The 18,056-nt window shown below is 45.1% G+C and overlaps 1 protein-coding gene across 1 annotated transcript in view; it reads left to right on the top strand.

Moving 5' to 3' along the window:
* The window catches only part of Gp2 (glycoprotein 2), a 14,324-nt gene extending 653 nt beyond the window's left edge, over window positions 1-13,671 (top strand). Inside the window, exons 2-10 of the mRNA XM_005351066.1 lie at window positions 2,073-2,502; window positions 3,782-3,894; window positions 4,380-4,591; window positions 5,073-5,221; window positions 6,366-6,611; window positions 7,543-7,705; window positions 9,295-9,379; window positions 10,973-11,017; window positions 13,613-13,671. Coding sequence (XP_005351123.1) covers window positions 2,073-2,502; window positions 3,782-3,894; window positions 4,380-4,591; window positions 5,073-5,221; window positions 6,366-6,611; window positions 7,543-7,705; window positions 9,295-9,379; window positions 10,973-11,017; window positions 13,613-13,671 — 1,502 coding nt within the window. The remainder of the gene's footprint in view (window positions 1-2,072; window positions 2,503-3,781; window positions 3,895-4,379; window positions 4,592-5,072; window positions 5,222-6,365; window positions 6,612-7,542; window positions 7,706-9,294; window positions 9,380-10,972; window positions 11,018-13,612) is intronic.
* Window positions 13,672-18,056: the final 4,385 nt, after the last annotated feature.

The raw sequence follows: 18,056 nt of genomic DNA, 5'->3' as shown, positions 1-18,056 counted from the left end.
ATCCAGACACTTGCAGAAAAAGTTCCCGGCTGGGAGTGCAAATGTGAGGAGCCCTATGGTGGGAAGCTGGGAAGAAAACTGAGCTCCGAGAGCTGAGCTCCTACTCCCGTGGGAAAGCACAGGGTGCTCTGGAAATGACCCAAGAATAACAAGGACAATTCCTCTCCTAAGAGCAAACACAAGCATGATCAAGACTGGAAAATGGCCTTTCCCTGCCTTTTTAAAGCAAAGTCTCACTGGCGCACATAAGATTGTGAGCCCAAAGAGATGCTTAGGTTATCATTCTAGGGGTAACTGGCTGCATCTGGGTGTTGTGTGTGGCATTGTACAGTAACCATCTCATTTTATCTTTAAGTATTTACCTCCAAAATGAAGCACTCCTCCCCAAAACGACTCTGGCAGCCTGGAAAGCCCTTCATTTTTTTTTAAAAAAATGGTTGTATATTTACTTATGAATATTAAATAATATAACAATACAACCATCCCTACATTCCTATGTTATCAGAGATATTCTTCCTCTAGATGAAACTTACTTATCTATATATTTGTAACTGTGAGTATGCACATGCATGTGTGTGTGTGTGTGTGTGTGTGCGCGCGCGCATGCGTGTGCACAGCATGCACGTGTGGAATCCAGAGAACAACCTTAGATGCCATTTCTCCGGTACCATCCACTTTGATTTTTAAGACAGGGTTTCTCACTTCCGCCACAGCTTAGGTTGACTGGTTGGTGAACCCCTGAGGAGCTGCCTATTCCCACTTCTCCAGCACTGGAATCAGAAGCTCATTCTACTGTGCCCAGCTCATTAAAGCGAGTTCTCTGTGATCAATCTCACATCTTCATGCTATCTCTTCAGTATCCCTTAATTATTTAATTTTAAAAAGGAATCACTGAAAAAAGTCTCTATAAGTCAATCACAGGAACAAGATCACAGGTGTACAAATGTCAGGGCTCGAGGTGTGGGAAGGGCATCTGGAAACCTTGAACTATTGGGGTGGTTTTGCATTTGAGTCCTAGGAGAGCTTTATCACTTTTCAAGGTCACCAGCCAGCAGATCAGAGTTGACTTTAAATCTTCTCTTCCAGACTCTGACCATCCCCTTCGTTACTTCTCTGCCTCTTCATACATCGTGGCTCACCCCCTCCCTCAACCCCCAAGTGAAAACTCAGCAGCAGAAATGGCCCTGTTAGATGTGTGGTTTTCAGTGGAGGTGATTTCAGCTTTCTGGGACCATCGGTGATGCCCGGAGTCTTCAGAAGTGGCTACTGGCATTGAGAGGGTAGAGGTCGAGGGTTCTCTGATTCTGTTTTGATGGCAGCTACACAATAGTGAATAACACAGCCAATAATATGCCAGTAATACTAAGCTTGAGATTGAGTGGCCTGATTGATCTGTGGATGCCGACCCGTGCTATTACCTACTGATAGGGAACAGTGCTGTTTTTGTAATACATTAAAGGTTACCACCAATGTTTTAAAATGACTCTCTGTCTCCTCCCCCCCTCTCTCTCTGTGTGTGTGTGTGTGTGTGTGTGTGTGTGTGTGTGTGTCTGTGTTTGCACAGGCATGGGAAAATCCCAAGGGTTATACAACAAATCTGTGCTTACTTCTAGAGATGGGTCCAACTTAGGACAACTTTCATTTTATAACATATTTTGCCAAATCAAGCAACATGATAACATTTGTTTCTGCTTCATTCACTTCACTAATATCTGGGGATTTTCTCAGGGATCCTGTATGATATATTGAGAACAACAAACATTGACTGAACGGGACACACACAGTGTCCTGCTAGTGGCTCACAGAGAAGCTCTTTGAAACCTTGGGTGGGGCAGTGGGGTTATGTAAGGTGGTGGCTGGGATGTCCTTGCTGCACGCAAAATGCCATGGAAAGTTCTTCCTGACCCTTCTGCTCCCTGAGAGACAAAGTCTGGCATTAATTACTGCAGTGTGTACCTACCTATTGGCCTCACTGGAATCATTAGGGCATTCAAAGCAGAATGGAGAAGGAATAAAAACCCTGAAGGCTATGGAGTTGCTTAATAAACCTGCACGCTGTCTATTCTTCCCAGATTATGGAGGCCCCAGGAACAGTGGCTCTGATGGGCTGGACTGTGGAGCATCTGGTTCCTGCTTTGACCCTTGTCAGAATTACATCACCCTGGATGACCCGTCCAGAAGCACAGAGTACACGGAGGTCTCAGATGCGTGTGATGACAATCTGCAGGGCTGGTACCGCTTTGTGGGTGAAGGAGGAGTGAGGATGCCAGAGGCCTGTGTGGAAGTATTCCGGTGCCATACCTTTGCTCCCATGTGGCTGAATGGAGCTCACCCCAACCTGGAAGATGGCATTGTCAGCCACACTGCCTGTGCCAACTGGAATGAAAACTGTTGCTTCTGGAGTTCTGAGGTCAAGGTGAAGGCCTGCTCAGAAGAATCAGGAATCTTTCATGTATACAAGTTCCAGGGCACCCCTGAATGCAGTCTGAGATACTGCACAGGTAAGAACCCCTGAATGCAGTCTGAGATACTGAAAAGGTAAGCAGCAGCTGCAGGACAGAGTGCCTTTTAGTGCCCAGGACTCAGAGGATCCAGAAAGGTCCAAGAGGAGACTAAGCAAAGCAGCCACCACCACTAGGCTCCTGTCAGAAATACACATGGAAACATTATTTGGGAGCTGCCAGGCACAAGCCAGAGATTCACATTTGAGTGTGAGATAGCCTGAATTATAAATGCATATTGCATAATTCCAGGCGAGTCAGAAGACTCAGTAGCTAAATTGTGCTTGCTATACGAGTGTGGGGACTGTGGGGACAACCCTCAGCACCCATGTAAAAATCTGAAGACAGCCAAGCTCGCCTGTTACCCCAACACTGGGAATCAGAGACAGGAGTCTGGGGTTTACTAGCTGCCAGTCTCGACCCAGGTTCAATGAGAGACCCTGTCTTAGGGGAATAAGGTGAAGAGGGGCTGAGCAGGACACCTGAAGTCCTCCTCTAGTCTCTGTGCATAGGTGAGTGCTCACACCCACACATCCATGCACAGCATGTGCACGCACACACACACACATCCATGCACAGCACGCGCACGCGTGCGTGTGCGCACACACACACACACACACACACACACACACACACAAATCATATCAAGAACCCAGGCTCATTCAAATTTTACTTTTGTCAAATTTTATTCTTCTTAAAACCTGTTTTCTTATCTGAAACAAAAGGGCAAAACTAACAGCTTGCATTGCTCATAGTGCATCTGCGACCATTTCACTTTAAACATATGGATTCCCTGAATCTTCCTAGTCAGTTCATGAAATGGGGGTCTATGTAGTCATTCACATTAGCATCTGGAGCACAAAAAGGTCCAAGAGCTCTCCCTGTGTCACAGAGCTGGGATGCAGAAGAGCCAGGCTTTAAACCCAGGTCCTATAACTCTGGCAACCGTGGACTTAAAATCTTTGGCCTGGCAGCTTCAGGGATGTTACTCATTCTGCTGGAAATGGGAATCAGGAACTATGAGTTGGAGGTTTGGCTCTTCTGGCAAGAATCTCATGTGTTTATAAAGACTGAAGGAATGAGATGGTTTGGGAGGACATAGACCCTCCCTGCTCTGCATCTTATTCTTATTCTTCTGTCCCTCTAGAACCCCCCCCTTCATCCACCCCTATAACCACCCCTGCACCTACCCCTATATCCACCCCTGCACCCACCCCTAAAACCACCCCTGCACCCACCCCTATATCCACCCCTGCACCCACCCCTAAAACCACCCCTGCACCCACCCTTGAACCCACCGAGTGTGATATCACTTGCCGTCCCGAGGAGAAATGTGTTCTACTCCAAGATGGCTCCTGGACCTGTGTCTGTAATCCAGACCTCAGTGTTTCTGGTGAGTAGCTCCTGGGGCTGAGTAGACAGGGCAAAAGTAATGAGACAGGGTCAGGATAAGGCAGGGACCAGTGTCAGGGGCCATGGAACTGACACTGGGGACATCTTGAGATTTAGTTAGGCTACTTGTTATGAAGCCAGTGGGTTTGCAAGGGTGAGGGAGGGTGGGGCCAGACCAGACTTCCAGGTCAGCTGTTGGAACACTGGTGACACGGGCATCTGGCTTTGGTTTAGTGTCGAATATAGAACCACTTTGGTTTTCCAAGAGCAGCTAAGTCAAGCCTGTATCTGAGATGCTTGGAAGTCTTTAGTCGGAGACCTCTTTTTATCAGTGTGAGTGTGACTTCTGTTGGGGTCTCTGACCCCATCTAGTCTATCCTGCAGCTCGATGGGCATGGTCAGCTTGCCAAAAGGCAGAAAAGGAAGACGTTCCTCATTGATTCCAGCTCTCTGTCCACACCACTGACCTTTCTCTTGACCTCCTAGATCCTCAGAGTTTGCAGCCTGAGCTGGACTGTGGACCTAGTGAGATCAAGGTGAAGCTGGACAAGTGCTTGCTGGGAGGTCTGGGTTTCAAGGAGGAGATCATTACCTTCCTGAATGACCGGAACTGCAGTGGAATCATGCAGAATGAGCCCAACAACTGGGTGTCCGCCACCAGCCCCGTTGGGGCTAATGCCTGTGGGAACATTCTGGAAGTAAGTGATATTCACTCTGCTGTAGTAGCGGATGGGATCTGGGCTCACAGAAGCATCTTTAGAGCAGTGAGATTGTAGGCAAATAGCTTGTCCTCATCAGGCTGCCAGGGTTCTGTGGATTTACACATGTTGGTCCATGTTGAAGAGGCTAGGCTGGGCTTAGCACTTGAGCTTCGTGAGGTCAGCTCTGATCACAATGATCTTCGTTAGGGGTGGTGTGGAAAGAGCAAGCATTGGCAGCCCCTGACTCTTCCCCAGGGTTCGTCATTCAGTTTCTAGTGTTTACTCTGGGCTTCCTGTAAGTACTGGCGCTGCAGGAAAAAGAGGACCCCTTATTCTCTGAAGGGTTGGGGGGATGTCAGAATTCAGGGTGACTGCATGGTTGGGAACACTGACTATGGACTCAGACAGATCTGAGTTCGAGATAAACACCTACACACATCTGCATAAACTCATGTGCTTTCATTTTTTTATACCAAAGAACAATGGGACCCATGCCATCTACAGAAACAACCTCTCCTTGGCCACTGATTTTATCATCAGGGACTTCCTCGTCAATGTCAACTTCCAGTGTGCCTACCCACTGGACATGAAGATCAGCCTCCAAACTGCACTTCGGCCCGTTGTAAGGTATGATCACACACACAATCCGTGATGACCACACAGTGCTACCACGCCCACCGCAGGAGCTTCCGATCACTACATTTCTGTATTGAAGCTAAGGACATTGAGAATGATCAAGAAACTAATGATTAGTAAAGATTTTTACTATGAATCAATGCTGTACCATGGATTGGTGCTCGAAATGTGCTCAGGAAGCAAAAACTTCAGACAAGTTCATTCATCTTGAAGGAAAGGCAGCAAACAACCAATCATATCAACAGTCATAATTGATAATCATTTGCAAATCAGATAATGCAACGTAGGAGAAATATAGGGTACTTCGGGTCAGTAGGCATGGATCCCAGACCTGATCTTTGCGTGGTAGAGATCAGAAGGGGTCTAGGAGGCTTTCCTGCAGGCTTGAGATTTAAGTCAAGTCTACTTTCCAAGAACGGCACCTATACTCACAAGAAATAGACTGAAACAATGGTTTGGTGTGATTGGATCCAGGCAAGGCTTTTGTTTGCATTTTGTTTACCACTGCCCCTTTTTCCCAGAACGAAGCTCATTAAACTAGGTTTTATACAACTCTAGAATTGCCAAGGGGTTTTTCTAAACTGTCAGCCAGAAATCCAGGGTGCTTGTCTCATCCCCCCCAATTGCCTCCTGGGCTCACAGAATTGCAGGATGCGAAGAATTAAGAATGTCAAAGTTCAAATGTTTTCAGGCTATCTCGTGTTGGAGCCCATGTTCATAAATATAAAAATGAAAGTCATTTATCTTGTTCAGACTGGGATCAGCTGAAGCTTGTGGGGTGGACACAAGAGACATAAGGCTAAAAAATTGTGAGCCTGTAAGAGCTGATCCCAAACCCCATTGCCCAGGTGACAAGATGGTGCTGTGTACTAACCCGTGTTCCTTGAGTGAGAGTTTGATGTAGCTGCCACACAGGGGGAATGGGCGCAAATCCTGGAGACAGGCTTGCTAGTCTGTCAAGTTCAGAGCTTAAATGCCAATAAGTGGTCTGTTTCAATGGATTATCAACTAGTTCATTTACAGCTCAGAGATACATCATTTTCTCCATAATATTGTCATAGTGTAAGGCTTGATTTAGTTGCTTCTTTCCTGTCAAAGCCTGATGTTTCCACTCCTGTGGTTTTCCTCTTCTCAGTTCCCTGAATATTGATGTGGGCGGGGCAGGAGAGTTCACTGTCAGGATGGCCCTCTTCCGAGACCAGAGCTACACACAACCGTATGAAGAGGCCCAAGTGGAGCTTCAGGTGGAGTCTATGCTCTATGTGGGTGCCATCTTGGACAGAGGAGATGACTCCAGGTTCAAGCTGTTGCTGAGGAACTGCTATGCCACACCCACAAAAGATAAGAATGACCCCGTGAAGTACTTCATCATCAGAGACAGGTATCAGTACACTCTGGGATTAATTGTTTTTGTTTATTTTGTTTTGTTCTTTTCGTAGCTAAGGTTTGGATAAAAATGTTGTCTCATCCATTGCTGGCTGAGTGCAAATTGATTCACTTTATTTGGAAATAATTTGCCTTTACGTCCTAATTGATCTTGGAAGATTATTCCTGATATTTTAACCTAAAGTACTAAAACAAGCTGGATGAGTGGGATAAATAAATACAAATAATTTCCCATCTTAGTATTCTTGATAACTCCCCCATTATGTTTACTGTTAAAATATAGTTCAATTGAGTAATAATGGACTATTATATAAATGTTTATATTGATTAAAATGAACGTGATATATGAATATTACAGGACAAGATATTCTTGTATGTCATTTAATGATAAAACAAAGGAAATGCCTGCCTGGAGGTTACAATTCAAATATTAATGGTGCTTAGTAAAATTCATGTTTGGGCTCAGCTGTGTGGCCAGCTCTGTAGTGAGAAATGCAACGCAGTCATCTCCCTAAGTGCTCATCTCAGTTATATAAAACGGACATGCCTGTCTCTGCTTTACAATCAAGGGATGCATGGAGGGTCAGAGGAAAATGGATGGTATGATCACATTTCATTGTACATGTGTATGGAATACTCAAGAATACAGAAAAAATTAAAAAGAGTATGGAGGTAAAAAAAACTGGACCATGGAGGCACAATAAGGATGATTAACCAGACCCGAATCACTTACATAGAAATGGGGACTGGAATCTTCTGATTCATCCTAGAAACTGGGCACCCCAAAACTTAAACCATGCAAACTTATTGTGGAAAGACAGACTAGAAAAATGAGAGTATGATGGACAGAACCTGGGGCAGAGGGCTCTTTAATGCTCTCCAGTGTGGGGTTAGAAGTTACACCTTTGTCTCTTTTATTCTCCTAGCTGCCCAAATCAACAAGATTCCACTATCAACGTGGAGGAGAATGGGGTGTCCTCAGAAAGTCGGTTCTCAGTACAGATGTTCATGTTTGCTGGAAATTACGACCTAGTTTTCCTGCATTGTGAGGTGAACCTATGTGACTCCACTAACGAAGAGTGTAAACCAGTGAGTGTCTCTTTGGACTGGTACCCAGTTGGCTGTCTACATTTATTTATTGGAGTCGTGGATGGAAAGAAGGATGAATAAATGCATAATTGGAAGGAAGATAGGGAGGAAGGAAGGAAGGAAGGAAGGAAGGAAGGAAGGAAGGAAGGGAGGAGGGAGGGAGAGAGGGAGGGATGGAGAAAGGGAGGGAGGGAGGCAGGAAGGAAAAGGAGAGGAAGTAGGGAAGGAAGGAAGGAAGTTGGTTGAATGGATGGATGGATGCTTGAAGAGGTGGAAAGACAGATGGGTGGGAGGCTGGGTATAAGGAAGAGAAGAAAGAAGAAAGAAGGTCTAGGCTGAGCATCCTCAAAGCCTATTTATGAGCAATTATTGTCTCATCATAAGGCAGACCAATTTTCCTTGGCATAACATCTGTTATGAATGATTACGATGTTACAGCTTGAGCATCATTGATTCAAAAATTTCAAACCCAAAATGATCCAAACTCTTAAAGTTTTTGAGGGACAAGATGAAGCTCAAAAAGTTTCAGATTTTGTAGAAGGTTGGGTTGCAGATCCTCAGATTATAAATGACTAACTTGTAAAGACCATGAAGGTTCCAAAAACTGAGAAACTCCCAAATGCTGACTATTTCTGGACCTCAGGTTTTCAGTGAGGGGCAAATGTGACCCTGTGGTGAGGCCTTCTCAGTCCCTTCTCTGGGTCAGGCCCTACACTAAAGCGCCTGCATCTTATCTACTTGAGCTCTCACAATGACTATTTAATCAAGCCTACGATGCAAATAAAGAAACCGGGGCTCAGAGAAGTCCCTGACACAGCCCCATATAGGGCTAGATGTTACAGGTTAATATCAAAATTGGAGTGTTCCCCATCTGAGCTGTGACTCCTAAGCCCATACTTTCACACCTAATGGGCAATGTTTGAATGGCTGATATTCCTTGGGTGCTTACAATGTGTCTATATGTCGCTGTCATACTTCATGTTAATGTTAAAAACCAAATGTGCAGGGCTGGAGCGATCTGAATGCTAAAATGCTCGCTATACAAGCTGAAGGACCTGGGTTTGGATCCCCGGCACCCCTGAGAAAACTAGGATGCCAGTGTTGTCTGTAACCCAAGTTCTGGGAGGACAGAGACAGGATTCTGGGGTCTCACTAAATCACCAGCCTAACCAGAAGGACAAGCTGTAGGTTGGTTGAAAGATCTTGATCAAAAAAGAAGATGACAGCAATATAGACAGACACTTGATATCAGTCCTTTGTTCCACACATGCTTCTATGCATAAATGAATAAATGAATTATGAATAACTAGCTAAATAAAACTAGATGTGAACTATTTGATCCTAGATAGATAAAGACATTTGTCCCAATTATACAGGAGAGGATAGAGATAAGAGTCAAACCCAGGTATGTTAAAGCGTGACTGTGAATTCTCACGGATGAAAGAAACCATAGCATCAAAAAGAAGGCCATAGGGTGGGTTAACCAAGTTCTTAGGCCGTAGGTTCACAGATGTTCATACCCTTGACAACCTGCACATAGGAACCAGGTATTTACATTCTGATATAACAAGAGTCCTGTGTCTCTACAGTCTTGCTCTACAAGTCGGCTCCGCAGCAGTGGACCAGGCATCAACTTGGCCCAGGTTCTGGACTTAGGACCCATCAGTAGGAAAAGTAAGTATGTGAGTCCTGGTGCAAGGACAGCTGATCAAGTGTCAATAATTACCTGTGGATGCTTGGGGTCACCAAGGCCAGTCCCCCCCAGGCTTTTCTTCTTTCTCGCTGCACCCATCGCTGTGAATGTGTCTTTCTATGGAGTGGAACTGTCTTGGCATTTATGGCGGCGCCTGGGTAATAGAGGCTGGGTGTAACTCTTGCATTCATCAATATACTTAATCCTCCCATAACTGTGTTCATTTAGTTGTTAGAACTCCAGGTTCAGAGAGATTAACAGACTCGCCTAAGATCACTTGCTTATGAGTGGCAGGAGTTCGAATGAACCCAGATGAGTCTGATTTCACCGCTTTTCCCCACAGCTGGCCCAGGGTCCTGTAATTCCTCTCTAGCAGGGTGAATGTGCTTTCCAAAATTTAGCCACAATCCTCTGGAGATAGGAAATGGGGGAAACAATGCAACCACTCTCTCATGCTTCATTCATCTGACACAGGTGTGTGTAGTACTGTCGTGGTTGTTATTGCCACCTGACTGGAGGAGCAAGAGCCCCTCCTTCCAAGAAAGGAAGAGCTTTCTGCCTTGACGAAATTGAGATGCAGTAATGTGAATTCTCATCAAATAATAGTATTTTTATCTGCACTCTGTGCTGAACAGCTTTATGTATATCATCAGCCCGGCTGCCCATGGCAACCTCAGGCAGTCACCACCGGTCCCTCTTCTCCCTCTGGGATGAACAGGCTGAGCTGTCTCATGAGGAAGTTCTGCCTTGAGTGGCCCTGCCCCCTCACTGAGCTCTCAACTTGGAGCCCTGTGCAGTGTCATAAGACAACTTGAGGAGGGGGGATTTGGGGCAAACACACAGGTCTTTTTAGCTATTCATTGCGGTGACTGGATTGCTGGGGAAAGAACTAAAGAGGAAAGACCTATTTGGATTCCTGATTTCAGAGGTTTTGGTCTATGGTGGCTTGCCTCCATGTTTTGGGGCCTCTAGCCAGGCAGAAGGTCACAGAGGCAGAATGAGGTGGAACAAAGCTGTTTGATTCATTGCGGTGAGGGAGGGAAAGGGGAGGGAGGGAGAAGGGAGGGAGAGGAAGGGAATCCATGGAGTTTTCCCCATTTCCCCTTTAGTCCAGGCTGTAGAATAGTTACACGCACATTCAGGGAAGTCTTTTATTCCTTGAGCTGATCGGTGGAAAATCCTTCACAGACACACCCGAAACGGTACTTTGCCACACCCTAGGCACCTCTCAACCCTTTCTAGCTGATGGTGGGAAGTGACTGTCATGCTGGAGCTGCAGTCCCAACTCTGACACTGAAAAAAATCAACTTAGGGAGTTTCTTGACATCACTGAGCCTCTGTTTTCCTCCCAGGCAAATGGGAGGTGAAGAGATTTTCTTCACAAACCTGTTAGGAAGATTAGACAGAAGCTGCACGGAATGTTCTTAGATATGCGCCTGCCAAGTCTCAGTGACTTGGCCTCCACAGTGAGGGTTGCCAGTTGGGGTAGTAATCGGGTTCAGGAGGGCTGGGAGCAAGACTGTAGGCATCAGAGGATGCCCAAGGAGACCATCACCTTCTGCTCTTGCCCACAGGTGCTCAGACTCTCGAGACCTCAAGTGGGACTCCCGGCACTGCAGGTACATGGCTTCCGTATGATCTCATAGCACTGTCGAGTCTCTTTCCTTCCATCCTCCAACCCTCTGGACATCAATGTACCCCTTTCAGTGTACCAGGCCCTGTTCTGGGGTCCTGACCCGGGAAATGGTGCTGACCCAAGGGTGCTTCTGTAATCTAGCACAGGAGACACTTGCTTAGCAGCAAGTGTTTTTCAAGTGCTACCCTGTGCCAGGAACTGTTCTAGGAACTGATAATATGTTGCTGATCAAGACAGGCCAGGTGCCTACACTCATAGAACTTATATTTCAGGACAATAAATAGACAATAAAAAGCAAAAAAAAAAAAGAAATAAAAGATGGGTAGTATTATAGGAAGCTATAGGCACAAGTAATAAAGTCTTAAATCAGAGCGAAGTTTATTTCTCTAACACATAAATGAAATCTTTGGGTAAGAAAATCCACGATCGAGCCATCAAAGATTCAAGCTTCTTCCAGCTTACTCTTTCAGGTGTGGCCATCATTTTTTTTTTCCAGACAGAGTTTCTCTGTAGTTTTAGAGCCTGTCCTGGAAGTAGCTCTTGTAGACCAGGCTGGCCGCGAACTCAGAGATCCGCCTGCCTCTGCCTCTATAGTGCTGGGATTAAAGGCATGCACCACCACTGCCCGGCCTGTGGCCATCATTTTTATGGTCCAAGATAACAGCCAGGCTTGAAGAGAAAGAACATGAAGGAAATCAATGAGCATTATGATTCTGGCAGCTGGCATCTCACACCTTCATTTGTATCCCATTGTTTATTATCTAGCTATGTGGCTATACCTGGCTGCAAATGAACATGGGAAATGGAATCTTTGTTTTGGATGGCAATGTGTCCAAACAATGTTTGATGGTGTAATGATCGAAGTAGGAAGATAGGGTAGTCAGAAGTGTTAGAAGAAATAATATTTGACCAAGAGAGCAAATGTCTCTAGATCAGGAACTACGAGATGAGTGGAACCCTCCAGGCAGAGGCAACAAGAGCTGACTAAATAAGTGAGACAGGGCATAGGCTAAAGTGTCAAGTGGTTGGACAGAGCCTGAGTGCATAGGGTCCTAACTAACCATACCAGAGACAAGAGAGTTTCACACGGCACAGATATGCCTGAGTGGGTGTTGATGAATGACTTAGAATTTAAGACCAGAGACATTGAAGAATATGTTTTGGATACTAAGTATTTCCCAAATAAGTACAGTTCGGCGATAACTTCAGATGACATTAAGGAAAGAAAGACCCACTGTGTGAAATGCACAGAGCACAGAGTAAAAGCGCCTAGAAGTCAGGGACCTCACGTCTCTTTCATTTCCACCACTCCTTCAGGTTAGTGTCTGCTCAGAACTTCCCAGGTGGGCTGCAAACATTGGACCCTTCTAGGGGAGAAAAATGGAGCTTCTGAGAGCCCACCACAAGAGGGCTCTGTGTTTCCCATAATTTGCAATCCCTCAGAAGCATTTCTGAGGCTTCAGGATTAACTATCAAATGTCCAAGTCTTATTGTAAAAACTGTCATACATTTGTGTTCCTGAGAATCACACTCCCTTCCTCCCACTCTAGGGCATCATCAAGTGACTTTCAGTTGTTGGTGGTGGGGGACACTGTGATTTGGCAGTGGTCTCGAAGGGGTCAGCATGTTTATATTAGACAACTGTCATTCAATATTCCCCCTCCTTTACACTGAACATTAAATAGTGTGCAGAAGACACACACATACATGCAGACACATGCATGCACATACACACAAATCCTAGATATCACAGTTTAATTTTCAAAATCAACATTCACACAATACTTACCACATTCTATGCACATATTTTATATTTTATCTTATTGCAGCATTATTTATTGAACCTAAAACCACACATTTGCCATGCAAACATGTTGCCACTGAACTATAGCTCTCAGTCCACAAATGATATTCTAAATGCTGAATATAAATTGATTCACTTAAACCTTATGAAATCTGATAAATCAATAGGTGCAATTAATAGTTACCTTTTGTACATAAGGACACTTGAGACACAGAGAAGGGTAATGTCTTATTCAGGTCTACCCAGGTAGTTACAGAGCTAAGATTCCTAGCTAGAAAGTTCAAGCCTCAGAGATAGCACATTCTAATCCTTCCTGCCTCTGCATTTGTAGTCACTGTAAGTAATGCTAGTGCTATAACCAATAACCCTAAATCTATGCCTTTGTGCTAGGGGATACAGTTCTGACTCAGGAAGTCCTTAGAAAGCCAGGCTCCTCCTACCCTCTGGTAATTCCTGGCCACATCACTGTGTTCCGTGAGTCAGATCTCGGACACTTGGCAAATGAGAGAGCATGAGGGAGGCTTTTATGACTAGTCTTACAAATGGAATTTAAAATTTCCTTATTTCACTGACAAGATCCAATCAGATGATACCACCTATCTTCAAAGAAGGCTGAGAAAACTGCCCAGAAGAAAATGGGAAAAGCACTTGTTTTCCCAACCAAATCTAGGGCGATGTTGCTTTTCCCTTCCACAGCAAGTGACAGGGAGGCCAGCTGGCATTGGCTGCTAAGCTCCAAAGCTCAACCCTTGACTCATGTCCCTTGTGTTTCAGGGTTCCTGATGGCCTGGCCCGTGCTCTTCCTGCCTGTCTTCCTGCCTTGGCTGTTCTGAGAGGCCAGCTGGGCATCTGGCTGAGAAGCTCATGTTCTTCCCTCTGGCGATGGCTCTCATCCAGCCTTCTTCAGTAGAGTTGGATCCCTCTGTGTATCATGTGGACAGCCCTGGTTCAAGGCTAGGCTGGGTTTGGAGAAAGGGAAGAGCATGCTCCATTATGTTCCTCTTTTTCTCGTGTTGAGACCCTGCCAGTTTGTCCTAGGCCGGCTTGCTCACTCATTAGTGGGGCTTGGAAAGAGAACCCAGACCCGCTTGGTTTCTCTTTGATGCTAGTAATTAGTGGAAATGCGATGCATATTAGAACTGCTGGATAGAGGTGTCCTGTGAGTGGGTAGAAAGTCCGTGGTTCTTCCTAAATGTCTCATGTCCTGAAAGCTGGTGAATTGAAACCCATTGACCCTGGCATTCATTCTCCCTGCTGTGTTTCATTCTGGCAACAGTCAGGGGGAACATGCGGTTGTGAGGAGGGGCGTGAGGACTCTCAAGGGGGAGACTAGTCCCACCACTCATCTATGCCCTCCACCATTACACTGGCACCTAGAGCTGCACACATCTCTACACTTGGGGCCCAGATGCTGGAGGGACTGCTTTTTTTATGCAGAACTGCCATTACCATGGAGAAGAGCCCTTGCTGTTAGCATTGTGGTGTGCTTGCTCTGGAGGACTAAGCAGGGGAAGGCAGACTGAAAATGATACCTTAATGCTCTTGTGGGACTCTAGCCACAAAACCCAGAAGATAGGTGATGTCCCATCCTGAAGACTTTTAACTAATTATCCCAAAACACTTTACAAAGACTTGACCAATGAGGAATGCTTCCTTTCCTCACAGATACACATGAGGCTTCTCCAAGTTGACTTCTGGAAGAACAGTAGAGCCTGGGTGCTAAGCATGCCTGTCTGCAGAGTTTCCACTGCACAGCCTTGTTCAGACAGGATATGGGTTCCAAAACACAGAGACTTACTCCAACTAACTCAGGCAAAAAGGGGAATAATTGTAGGTATATCACAGTCTAGTCTGACTAATTTATGATTTCTAGAGATTGTATTAAATAATGTGATAATATCAAAGCAAGAAGGCCAGGGGCGAGGAATACATCCTAGTTGCACAAACACCAAGAATCAGATTGAAGAAGCCATGATGCACCCCAGTTTGTCCATCTTTCCATTCATCAGTCTTCCTGAAGCTACATAGCTGGTACATCTACTTATTATCTGTTGCAAGGAACCGCTTGTTTGTCCTGGCCACCCAGAACCAAAATAATCACATAGAAACTTTATTAGTTAAAACACTGCTTGGCCCGTTAGCTCTATCTTCTTATTGGCTAACTCTTACATCTTAATTTAACCCATTTCTATTAATCTGTATATCACCACGAGGTTGTGGCCTACCAGCAAAGTTTCAGCACGTCTCTGGTGGCAAATCCTTGGCATCTGTCTGACTCTGCCTCCTTTCTCCCAGCCTGCCATTTAGTTTTCCCCGCCTACCTAAGTTGTGCCCTATCAACAGGCCAAGGAGGTTTCTTTATTCATTAATGGTACTCAAGCATATAGAGGAAAATCCCGCATCAATTATCTTTGGACGTCTCCTGCACTTCAGTTGCACATACCTTCCTAGTTCAAAGAGCGGCAGCAATGGTCTAGCATGTTGCTGTCTCCCACTCACGTTGTCTTAGGACGATCCAATTTGCTGTTTGAATGAGGGTGTTTCCTAGCTCCCTACAACTGAGACTGGGTAAGTGGGACCAACAAACACTAAGTAGACAATGAGACTAACCTCATGGGTGGGTCAACATCCCACAGGCCATGAGGAGAGCACCTTCTGTTTCTCTGAAAGCTTTAAGGTCTTTGTCTACTGCATTCCAAAGGAACTGGCCTACAGCAGAGGTTTGAACATCTTAAACGTCTCCTCTCTCAATGGCCCACTTTATCTTTTCAGTAGAATAAAGGGTTTGGGGCCAAAACAAGGTTCTTAAATCTTTTAAATGGTACAGGTCTTCTTTTAAGTATAATTCTACGTGAACCCCAATAGTTTGAGGTGAAAGCAAACAGACTCCTGTTGCTGTTAGGTAGGAGGCTTATCTCTTCCATCTGTGACTCACTTTTCATCAGGACCTCACAGCAAGCACAAAATAACACATAAAGCAACCAGGAGCAAAACACTATGGATTCCTGGGAAGTAGGAACTTGAGTATCTCCTCCAAAGGAAGTCAACAGAATTCCACCCAACTAGATCCAAACTTGGATGTACAATACCTGCTGTCTATAAGCCTGTTGGTATCTATCTGTCTATTATCTGTCTAGCCCTCCATCTCATCTACTTATCAACTTATTTAGCCACCTATGTGTCATAAAGCTAGCTAGGTAACGAGTTGTACTGCTTTTTACTTTTCCTACAAATGAACATGCTATTAGAGTAATACTCTCTGACTTGTCCCTCCCCTTTGTTCATATATACATTTTGTCAATACCAAATTTAGCAGTACCAAATATCTGCTAACTCTCAGGCCTGTGCTCTAGCTAAGATAATAAATGAAACACAGTTCTTTCCCTCAGATTGGTTCTGACAAAACATCCTTAAGAATACCACACTCAAATACATGTATGCTTGCCCTTGGTTGCCAGTCCTGTGCACCTCAATGCTTCAGGATATACTAACGTCCAAAGTCTAATAGATATGCATGCTAAGGTTGTTATGGTCATGTGCCCAAGGCCCTATCTTTACATGCAGAAAGTCTCACTTAAACCCTCTAGATCATCCACTTACATATTTATTACTATCATGAATAACTTTATAATGATCAATATTTTTTTTTTTGGATTTTTCGAGACAGGGTTTCTCTGTAGCTTTTTGGTTCCTGTCCTGGAACTAGCTCTGTAGACCAGGCTGGCCTCAAACTCACAGAGATCCGCCTGCCTCTGCCTCCCGAGTGCTGGGATTAAAGGCGTGCGCCACCACAGCCCGGCTAATGATCAATATTTTTATTGCATTATGTGCATCCTACCTTCACATTAAATACCAAAGGTAGGTACAATTATTCTGTCCAATTTAAAGATGAGTTAAAGATGTGGGGTGTTATAGATTTTAAATATTGAGGTCAGGCCTTATGCCCACGTAGGCAGTCTTTGGAGCACATGCTCTTAAACTCTATGTTCTGCCTCCATTAATCAGTACACAAACAGTAGCACAGGTTCATATGACATATCTACATATTCCATCATAGATGTATGTGCCACTAGAAAATGTGTGCATGTGTATGTGTTTACTGACACACGTGAACAGATATGTGAATTAACAAATGGAAGCATGCATACAGGTGTTGGTATTCAATGCTAGCATACATATTATCATATGCATTGTGTACAAATACATTCACAGACATATACCATACAGAGAAACTCACAGCTGATCCTCATGCATGAATGTATACTTAGACACACACACACATACACACCCCACCCATGAGACACAGGAACAACATTCTATATTCAAGCTTGTGAGCTAGGCTAGCTCCAGCCACGTGTTCTTTCCCAAGAGCTTTCTTCTTCCTCCTTGACTCCAAATGCTGCCCAGTGAGACACTGAATAAGAAAATGTCTAATCCGGGATGTCAGAGTGTCTACTGTGTTTTGGGTTAACGTGCTCCTTTTCCAGCTTCCTGGAGCCCTATAGTAGAAGGATGGCAGGAGTAACAAGAAAAAACTGACTCCTATTCACAAGAACTGACAGTCCCAATGGAGCCTTATAGCTGGTGGATGATACCAGGACACAGGACACGTGGCACAGGGCACCAGGCACAGGCCACAGACAAGGGCACAGGGTACAGGGAAGACTTAGCCTCTGGGGGTTCAGAGTTTCCTTAGCAAAACAGGGCATACAGATTACAGGTAGACAAATTTAAGTGAAACTGAGATGAACTTGTTCATCTTGGGGAGGAGGAACGTTCTCTGTCCCCGTGAGCCTAGTCCTTCCATTCTGTAGATGGGAGCTAAGGTTCAGAAGAGAAGTGGTGTGTCCGTTCTTATCCCTTATAACATGTGCACGACAGGGGGCACAGAAAAGAAGCCTGGGCAGAGGTACAGTTGGTGTCCTGGAGAAGATGTGGAATAGGGGCCTCCGAGCACCAGTTGCACCCAGTCCGGTCCATTTCATAGTCCCCCCTTATGCGTCCCTCTCCCCAGCTGCTTCCTCCTGTGAAGAGCAGGAATCAGCCTTTGTTTTTCTCTCCTCATCGCCTCAGACTCATCTTCTAAGACTCTCTGATATCCACTCACTTCTCCCAAGCTGCTGCCATCTCTTCCCTGGGACACTAATTGCTTCCCAACTGGTCTTTCTCCAGGTTCACCCCTTCCCATGCATTCTCTACAGCTCATAAGCACTTCAAA

Source organism: Microtus ochrogaster, chromosome 8, assembly GCF_000317375.1.
Source record: "Microtus ochrogaster isolate Prairie Vole_2 chromosome 8, MicOch1.0, whole genome shotgun sequence".
Classification (NCBI taxonomy): Eukaryota; Metazoa; Chordata; class Mammalia; order Rodentia; family Cricetidae; genus Microtus; species Microtus ochrogaster.
This window is presented reverse-complemented; position numbering and strand designations above follow the sequence as displayed.